The 9,348-nt window shown below is 41.8% G+C and overlaps 2 protein-coding genes across 2 annotated transcripts; one reads left to right on the forward strand and one right to left on the reverse strand.

Moving 5' to 3' along the window:
- Positions 1–111: 111 nt before the first annotated feature.
- tyms (thymidylate synthetase) lies at positions 112–2,627 on the forward strand. Its single transcript, XM_006795033.3, has 7 exons — positions 112–419; positions 690–763; positions 856–1,030; positions 1,472–1,573; positions 1,664–1,839; positions 1,942–2,013; positions 2,098–2,627. The coding sequence occupies exons 1-7, from the start codon at positions 179–181 to the stop codon at positions 2,233–2,235; spliced, it is 978 nt and encodes a 325-aa protein (XP_006795096.2). The 5' UTR covers positions 112–178; the 3' UTR covers positions 2,236–2,627.
- Positions 2,628–3,235: 608 nt separating this feature from the next.
- On the reverse strand, positions 3,236–9,298 carry enosf1 (enolase superfamily member 1). Its single transcript, XM_087846210.1, has 15 exons — positions 9,162–9,298; positions 8,953–9,055; positions 6,432–6,547; positions 5,937–6,023; positions 5,821–5,847; positions 5,663–5,735; positions 5,519–5,557; positions 5,318–5,400; positions 5,111–5,233; positions 4,903–5,037; positions 4,546–4,587; positions 4,335–4,464; positions 4,092–4,191; positions 3,926–4,007; positions 3,236–3,822 (listed from the first exon to the last, which is right to left on the reverse strand). The coding sequence occupies exons 1-15, from the start codon at positions 9,240–9,242 to the stop codon at positions 3,730–3,732; spliced, it is 1,314 nt and encodes a 437-aa protein (XP_087702336.1). The 5' UTR covers positions 9,243–9,298; the 3' UTR covers positions 3,236–3,729.
- Positions 9,299–9,348: the final 50 nt, after the last annotated feature.

Below are 9,348 nucleotides of genomic sequence, written 5' to 3' on the forward strand. Positions count from 1 at the left end.
CGGAAGAGGTCCATATAAGAAAAATCTTATCCTTCTATGATTGGCTGTTCTATCGCTGTAGCCAGAACAGCCAATCAGAGAAGGAGTTTGACTGGGAGCGCAACAAAATGCAAAAGACGAGCGGGAGTTCTTCAGTTGATTCTGAGGCTGGAAACACTGAAACAGTTTATTTACAAAAATGCCCGCAACTTCTGAAATACACGCCGGGGAGCTGCCGAAGCAGGACAGCTGTGAGAAAGAGGAAAAGCAGCGGCTGACGGCGGCGGCCAACAAGCAGAAAAACTCTGGATTTTTCTGTGATGAACAAGGATATCTGAGTCTGGTGGAGCACATCTTGGAGAACGGCCGCTTAAAGGGGGACCGAACCAACACTGGAGTCCTGTCCCTGTTCGGCGCTCAAGTCAGATACAGCCTGAGAGGTACAGTTTACAGCTAGCATGGCATTGTATCTGTGTGTTAAAAGTACTGAAAACAGGACTGCATGAAGTAATATGAAAAAGTCTTCCTAAAACAAAGTCATCTGCACCTTTTAGTCTGCTAACCACTGTAATTGACTTACAAGTATAATGTGGCATAACATTAAAATATAAAATAAAGGTAGTCGTTGCATAAACACCCATCTGCAAATGACAGCTGCTTCCTACTTCCTCAGCAACCTCACTTAACGTTTTTTTTGCAATCTTTCACAGACCAGTTTCCCCTGTTGACAACAAAGAGAGTGTTCTGGAGAGGGATCCTTGAGGAGCTGCTGTGGTTCATCAGGGTGAGCCTGGCAGGAAAACAAAAGAAACACAAATCAATGAAAATCTTCTCAGCGTATAAATTAGATCTGATATTTTTTGCAATCTGTCACAGGGATCAACAAATTCCAAGGAGCTGTCAGAAAAAGGAGTGAAGATCTGGGATGCCAACGGGTCTCGGGACTTCCTGGACAACCTTGGGTTCACTGACAGAGAGGAGGGTGACCTAGGACCTGTGTATGGTTTCCAGTGGAGGCACTTTGGTGCAGAGTACACAGACATGCATGCAGGTACAGTTTTCACCCAGTTGAATGAAGCTGTGAAGTCATTTGTCGGGATCAGATCTGCTCACCAAACTGTAGCCATGCATATAATTTTTCCTTTATTTGTCCATATTTTTATCCCAGTAGAAGAAAAGCAATGCAGGTTTGTTTGTGGTTGGTGCGGCAGCTATACAAGTAACTGTCTGAATTACTACATATAACTAGAAGTGCATGAGGAAACATCCACCTTTGGACTTTATAGTTAATTTGTTCACTCGAAGGTATTTGAGGACCACCCTTTATTTAGTCATTCTGAATATTTCATAAAGATGCACAGAAATTCTGTAAAACATACAGCAGGCTGTGGGTTTTTACAGGTGTTATCTTATATGGAGATGCTGCTGTAAATGAAAATCATTTGTAGAGATGTCAAGTTTTCATGTTTTTCCTGGTTTCATCTTTGGACAGATTACACAGGACAAGGTGTTGACCAGCTGCAGAAAGTCATTGACACCATCAAAACGAATCCAGAGGACCGGCGCATCATCATGTGTGCCTGGAACCCCAAAGGTGAGGCCAACGGAGACCTTTTGCTTTAAGTCGCATTTGGTGAAGAATTATACAAAAGGTACATCTTTGTCGTGTCTTGTGGTGTTGCAGACCTTCCTAGGATGGCGCTGCCCCCCTGCCACGCACTCTGCCAGTTCTACGTGTGTGACGGCGAGCTGTCGTGTCAGCTGTACCAGCGCTCAGCTGATATGGGATTAGGGGTGCCTTTCAACATCGCCAGCTATTCACTTCTTACCTACATGATTGCACACATTACAGGACTCAAGGTATGGCCAGTGCATTATTGTCATATTTGATACCTGTTTGGTCCAGCAGTGTCCCTCTCTATCGCCTGACCTGATATATATTTTTTTAATCTGTCCATTCAGCCGGGCGACTTTGTTCACACCCTGGGAGATGCTCATGTTTACCTCAACCATACTGAACCTCTCAAAGAGCAGGTGGGTTAGTTAAATATGCTTCTTGCATGTCTCATTGCTTTTTTAAATTTCAAACTTACACGTTTGTTTGTGTTTCATGTGCAGCTTCAGCGAGAGATCCGACCATTCCCCAAACTGAGGATCCTGAGAAAAGTGGAGAAAATCGATGATTTCCGTACGGAGGACTTTGAGATCTACGACTACAACCCACATCCCGCAATCAAAATGAAGATGGCTGTGTAAACTCAAGTCACAACGTTGTTATGAATGAACAGTATGCTCTCCACTGTAATGTGTGCCTGCTTCACTCATGCTAAAAGTTCAGGGTTTTTCTGTCTGATATGGGTGAACTCTCTTTTAAGCCTTAAGCACTTCAAAGTGCTTTTTTTCTCTCTTCAAGTTCTTTGTTTTGTGTTTTAAATGAATAATTATCTAAGTCTGTAAATAAAGATGTTAACTTTGTCAGCTTGAGTGCAATCTAGTTGTACATTCAGTACAAAATTTGACACTGGTGGGTAAGTGGAGAGTTTGCTTTGATTTTTAGTTTATTTAAAGAGATGAAGATGCCAGTTCTGACTTTGCAAGACGTCACAAAAGTTCAAAGATATGTTCATATATCCTAATAAAGGACGGGTTTACCAATTAAAACTAAGTAAAGGGTGTCACATACAGTGAGCCCACAAGTCTTTAATTTCATGTTTTTGCAACTTCCTATATGCTAACTGATGAACTGGAGTTGTACACCCATGAAATGTTTGGCTTAAACAGGGTAGCAGCCTTCAGATATCTTGTTAATGGGTTTCTGTGGTACAAACCACTTACAGAATAGAAACCGTGTGTGTTGAATCACTAGGCAGAAATGCATTTTCCTCATTCCTGATCATTTCATAAATAAAAATGTGATTGCAAAAAAATGCAAACGAACAAACATTTCCAGGTTGTGGCTGTCTGGATTTGAAGGCAACAGGACTCCATCCTAGACGCTTGTTCAGTGGTCGGTGCTGATGAGGAGTCTCGGGTATTTGAGTGCTAATGGGGTTGTCACCCTGGTGGTGATCTAACCTTGGCTCATGTGACCCTGATCACCCATGCCTCGACTCTTAGGATAACCTCCGAAGTTATACCTTCTACTCGAGTTCTTAAGACTTGCTTTTGCTTCAAAACCTCTGGGGTGGATTTCTCAGTGCGGGCCAGTCACAAGTACAAAGTACTTAAATGGGAATAACAGAAGAATGAAATGAAAAAAAATTATTCATTATTTTTATCAATTATTTTCATGGTGTGAACTGAGCTGCAAAGCACTGCATAGGAGGGAAATTCAGAACTTCAGAAGACAGAATTTAGAGGATTTACATAGAAAGATGATCACAATCTGATTACTTAAGAGGACTTAATACAAGGTTTACAGCTTGGCTTGTAATTTTTCAAGTTTCATTAATATAGTTCTATTTCACAGCAGCAGTTTTCTCACAGCACTTTACATTATAAAGGAAAGACCAAAGAGTATTAAAAAAAATCAAATGATTCACTAAAACTTGGCACTTTGATTAGTAAGAAGAAAAATATTCTATTTAACAGGAAAAGAGCTCTGGAGAAAGTTAATATTAGTTCCCCAGGCTTTCTGAAAGACTTTTTCTTTGGACATTTTCAGTCCAGTCCGTTTATGTGACAATTTCAGAATGTTTTTTCCCCTCCAATTTTGGACTGTACAAATGTAAAATGTTTAAAATACAGTCCCTATTTCTTTATTTCCTGTTTCCATATGTCTCCTTCAGGGTACTCATGTCGGTTCACAGATTCCTCCAGCATCTCACAAGAATAGCCTGGATCCTGAAATCAAAGAGCAGAACGATCTATACCAGCAGCTGTAAACAACACAAAGTTTTGGGTTTTTTCAGAGTAATGCAGATTGACTTCCTAATCAGTTTCTTGCCTTCGGTGGCATATAGTGGGCGTCTTGAATCACTACAGGACTAGTGAAGTGCTCGTGGAGGTGGTCTACATATTCACACATTCTGGGGGGAAAACAAATCAAAAAGTCAGTGTTTGGTTATAATCACTGAGATCAAAGTGTTGATAAAAATATACGCTGCTCCTACCGGTTCCTGAGATCCGCAGACACGCAGATGTAATCAAACAGAATCAGATGCTGGACGAGCTCACAGAGCCCGACTCCACCGGCATGAGGACACACGGGCACTGAGAAAGAAGAAACACAAACCCACGAGTTTCCTCTGTGTAGGCAGTATTTGTCTAATAACCTTTGAGGGCCTTTGGCAACTTTTAAAAAACATGCCTTGGGGATCTGTATGATTCATGATTGTTATTCCTTGAACTTTTACCTTGGAACTTGTAAGCCATCAGCAGCACGGCCAGGTTCTCGTTGACACTGCCCAGCCTACAGCTGTCTATCTGGACAAACTGCAGTGCAGAGGCCTGCAGGAACTGCTTAAACATCACCCTGTTGTGACACTGGAGAGAAAACTCAACTCAACTCAACTAAAAATATAACCCATCAAAGATATGCTTGTTGGAACAGACCTGAGCTCTGACCTGCTCGCCTGTTGCCACTCCAATCCCCAGTGGAGCCAAAGCCTGCAACAAGAAAGTTGTTTATCACTCAACAGCCCTGGATGGATGACTGAATGTACCTAAGAGACAGAAAGAGGGTCCTGTTCTTGTGTTTAATGTTACCCTTAATATTATTCATTAGAAATCAATGATACAACCACATAGAGGTTTAAAACGACTGCCAAGGGATGCAAAATAACCACAGAAAGACAAAATGTATCTGATGGTTGCTTTGTTTTGATGATTTTTCAACCTTTCTGTTGTCCCGTATACTTACTGAATCACAGAAATGCCTTTCATACACATAAACAAGCTGAAAACTAGAAATTATTCTCTTACCTTGGAAATAGCAGCATGACCCAGGATGTCATCTGGAGACGTGGGCTCCTCGATCCAAAGGGGTTTGACCTCAGCCAGTCTGGACACCCAACTTATGGCCTCGGCTACGTCCCATCTCTGGTTGGCGTCGATCATCTAACAGAAAAATAAACTCCTTTGGTATAATTTCCTAATGCCATTACACATGTAGGGGCAAGAACAGGCTTACCAATGTGCTGCTGGGTCCAATCATTTTCCTTATGAGGCGGCACCGGCGTATGTCATCCTCTAGATCAGCGCCAACCTTCACCTTAAATCTGGTCCATCCGCTTTTAAGAGCATCCGAGCAGAGCTTAACAGAAACATGACTGTCATTATAGTTAGTAGTATGCCTAACTAGGCGTACTGTTTGCTGAGCGATTTATACAACAGAGACCTGCTTGAGCTGCTGGTCTGAGTATCCGAGCCAAGCACAGGAGGTGGTATATGCAGGATAACCCTCTTTCAGCATCCGATCCTCTGATAGAAAAAAGATATGTACTGAATTAAATTGTGTTTAAATGGAATACATAGGCCTTTTATGGTGGCTGAAAGGGCTCTCGTTGGTTTCTAAAGAGGCAGTGATTAGTGTGCTCACCTCTCTGCTTCTTGCCCTCCTGTGCTTTGACAAGTATGTCTAAGAAAAGAATGAAGACAGAAGGAGCGTGACACAGCGTTTTGGTAACACTGCATTTCTCAAACTGTACTGGACACACACAATGACGTCAAAAACCAGTCTCACCCAGAGCTTCTTCCTCTGTAAGCACATCAGTGATGTATCTGAAGTCGATGCACGACACAATCTGCTTCGGGTCCTGAATTGACAAATATCTGGCATGATATTTCCTTTGTGATTACATCCCGGACATAAATCGGTGGAGTAAATTATCTCTGACTCACCATGTCCACGAGCAGCTTCCACAGCGGCTGTGGAAAAAGTCTGTGAGCCATGATGTGTCATGCTTTATGAAAGAAACAAAGTTTTACTTATTAAGCTTCATCTGAGATTTCCCCACCTTGCCTTCAGCTCTTGCCCAGAGGTCCCACACAGCATTCAGGACTGCAGCAGTGGCCAGGTGGATCACTCCTTTCTCTGGGCCTAACTGTACCAGACGAGAGTCATAATTACATCTAGCAAAACTGGAGAGTACACCGCCGTTTGTTAATAGACACATTTTTCATCATGCATTTATTAACTAGGTCTCTTTTTATAGTTAATTATTGTTGGAGGCTTTTTTGGCATGAAAAAACAAGCATACATTATTCAACAACACTGGCAAAGCCACCAGTCTGAATAAGCTGTCTGGTATGGATACAAAAGTGTGGGCACCGCTAGATAAATTACATATTTTATAAATATAAAATATAAAATATTGATATTAACCCATAAGTGTTAAACACCGAGTGAATATCAGCAGATTCCATCAGTCAAGTGAAACTGATATTAGCTTGAAATCTGAAAAAATGACTGTAATCTGGTCATGTTTGTTATGTTATGTTTGTACTCTCACCCATCTCATCTGGCCATCACTGGTCAGGAGGCGGTAAAATCCACGGAAGTTACTCACAATCTCCTGCAAAGATTTGCCGATAACTAGTCCTGCAAGGGCCTTGACAGCGCACAACACTGTGGAGTTTCAACCAGCAACAAAAACAAAGAAAAACTGGATGAAGATCAAAACTTCAACAAAGAGCTATAATTTTAATAAACCTCATTTAAACAGATACAGGGACTGTGGAGTCTGAGATGACAGCCCTGCAACAGCCAAGTTATGATGTTCGGTGTTTTGTCCAGTTTGTCTCCCCGTTGCTCTGTGCCACCCTACACAAAGGCGTCTCGCTCATAAGCCTGCACTCTTTGATATCCACTGTGACTAACTGAGGGTGAGTGGGAAGAGAAGAGAACAGAGAGAGACAGAGGAACAGTTACACTATGTTAGACAGAGATGAATAATTACTAATGAATATTTTTCAACAGTAGTTTCCTGTTTTATTTTGAAAGTCTCTTGTCCTGCTTGTGTTATGTTCAGGTTTGCTTCCCCTGTCATTTGTCTAACTTAGGCTACGTTCACACTGCAGGTCTTAATGCTCAATTCCGATTTTTTGATCAAATCCGATTTTTTTGTCTGCTCGTTCACACTACAAATAAAATGCGACAGCAAACACGCTCTAGTGTGAACGCTCAAAGCGGCCCGCATGCGCAAAAGAAGACGTCACACACAATGCGCTCTGTTTAGACCCAGACCAACCAGTACTGTTTGACTGATGGCCCTTAATATAAAGACTTCGGACTTTACGTTTCCCAACTTTTGCTTTAAGTTATTTTGTTATTTACATAATAATGTAGATAACCTAATAATGATCCTTATTGCTGTTTTAGAGGAGCGGTGCTTCAAAGGATAGTTGCAGATTTCTGTCAGAATCTGCAGATTATACAGTACAAATAAAATGTTCACGTTTCTCCAGTGTTGTCTTCCCAGCAGTTTCACTGGATGGCCAGGAAGCGTTCACGATTGTCTTCTCGGGCGCTTCTCCGGCGCTGATAATTGGCGTCTGTCTTGTGTCAGTGACGTAAAAGACGGATTTAATGCGACATGACCATTCAAGCAGCAGACGCTTTCTAAAACATCAGATATGTATCGGATTCAGTACCACATACGAAAGTGACCCAGATCGGATTTGAAAATATCGGATTTGTACTGTTCACACTGTCATACCATGATTGGATATGGGTCGCATAGGGTCAAAAAAATCGGATTTGATGCGCTTTCGCCTGCAGTGTGAACGTAGCCTTAGTTCACCTGTGTCTTGTTTTGCCTGGCTGTGTTGCATCTTCCTAATTACCTCATGTGTGGATTAAAGTCCTCAGTGTCCCTCTGGTCTTCATCGTGCTGTTGCCGTACTCCTTTATGTTGTGTGCTCATCCTGTGCTTTTGTTGAGCTTCCTAATAAAGTTACATTTTGAGTTTACTTTTGTCTGATGAATCCTGCATTTTGGGTCTGCTCTCCACCTACCACACAGCACGCCTTGACAATATTTTCTGTTGCTGCAGCGTCAAGAGGACTTGAGTTCATGACTCAAGTCCTCTTGACGCTTTATAACCAGCTACTTTGCACGTACAGCCAGTGAAAGCATTGGGTGAACCGAATCAGGCTAAATTAAATCGAGCTATTAGACCTGAGTGAACTCGTATTGAGAGTTAGAGTTAGTCAGTGAGTTAGAACAACTAAAAGAAACTTGGATTAACCTGAAAGGAACTAATATGGGTTAAGCGGTACTGGATACAAATCAGGATTTAAAACCAAACCTGGGAAGGGGGAGAAATATATCTTTGTTTTGCTTTTGTTTGTTTTTTTATCTTCTTGTTTTATTTAAGATAACTAATGCCATATATACACACCATATACACATTTTTATAGTCAATCCTCATGTATTTACTGTGTGCATAGTAACTAGTAATCCATCCTTTATTTATTCCATCCTTTATTCCAGCATCTATGAACTCTGCACCATACATGTTATAAATGTTATCGTTTTTGTCATGTTCATATCATGTCAGTATTCTCTGTAATGTAACTGAAATGCATTGACTAAAACTACCACAAGATGGCAGTGCAGGGCTTGAAAATTAAAAAGAGAAAAGTCATCCAAAATCGGACATTTTCTCTGCAACTTTTTAATGATTAAGGAGCATGTAGGCCATAGAAACACCGACAATAAACCATAATGTGGCTGATTTCTGCATTGTTATTTTTTTTTTAAACATTTGCTGGTGTAAGTTATGAGACGTTGTATTCATGTAAAAATCTACATCGCAGTTGTAATTTTGCTTAATAGAAAACAGCAGCGTTTTCACATTTAGTCTATATAGCTGAGATTTTTTTTTCTCCCTACCGAAAACCTTAGGATAAAATTCACACTGTTCAAGAACCAGAAATTCCGAGCTCACTGCGTGCACTTGAATGCAACAGCAAGTTTGTTGTGGTGGCTTCGTCAAAGTGGGTCTTTAAGGCCGCCCGCGTGGATCTTACCGATCTCGGTGCCTTTTCCCAACGTGAACGTGAGGCCGAAACCTTTGAGGCCGCTGTCCGTGTCGAGGACCACATAGGCGGCCGAGTAGTCCGGGTCGGTGTGCTGCAGCGTGGACATGAGAGGGGGGGGGGGAGGCGTCATTCTTGTGACTGTGTCTGTGAATGCGAACATGCACGCGCGTGGAGAACGAGCTCCACAAACTTCTTACCATCGCGTCTGAACCGTGCTGCTCCAGGGACGTCGGAAACCTCACATCCTTCACTCTCAAATTAACAATTTTGTGCGACATCTCTGCGCACAGATTAAGTCTGTCATGTGATAGAAGCGGTTTCTGCTGTTGTGACCTCTATAAGCTTACCCCACCCACTTCACCGTGTCGTGCCGGTTTAAACATT

The sequence above is a fragment of the Neolamprologus brichardi genome, chromosome 9, assembly GCF_056152115.1.
Source record: "Neolamprologus brichardi isolate AB-2024 chromosome 9, ASM5615211v1, whole genome shotgun sequence".
Classification (NCBI taxonomy): Eukaryota; Metazoa; Chordata; class Actinopteri; order Cichliformes; family Cichlidae; genus Neolamprologus; species Neolamprologus brichardi.

Excerpts from the sequence above, each read along its gene's own strand:
- tyms (XM_006795033.3), top strand. The coding sequence starts at position 179 with ATGCCCGCAACTTCTGAAATACACGCCGGGGAGCTGCCGAAGCAGGAC. Across the intron at positions 1,031-1,471 it reads GTACACAGACATGCATGCAG|ATTACACAGGACAAGGTGTT; the intron begins GTACAGTTTTCA and ends ATCTTTGGACAG. Across the intron at positions 1,574-1,663 it reads GTGTGCCTGGAACCCCAAAG|ACCTTCCTAGGATGGCGCTG; the intron begins GTGAGGCCAACG and ends GTGGTGTTGCAG.
- enosf1 (XM_087846210.1), bottom strand. The coding sequence starts at position 9,242 with ATGTCGCACAAAATTGTTAATTTGAGAGTGAAGGATGTGAGGTTTCCG. Across the intron at positions 5,848-5,936 it reads GGGCAAGAGCTGAAGGCAAG|CCGCTGTGGAAGCTGCTCGT; the intron begins GTGGGGAAATCT and ends CTTTTTCCACAG. Across the intron at positions 3,823-3,925 it reads CCCACTATATGCCACCGAAG|GATCCAGGCTATTCTTGTGA; the intron begins GCAAGAAACTGA and ends CTTTGATTTCAG.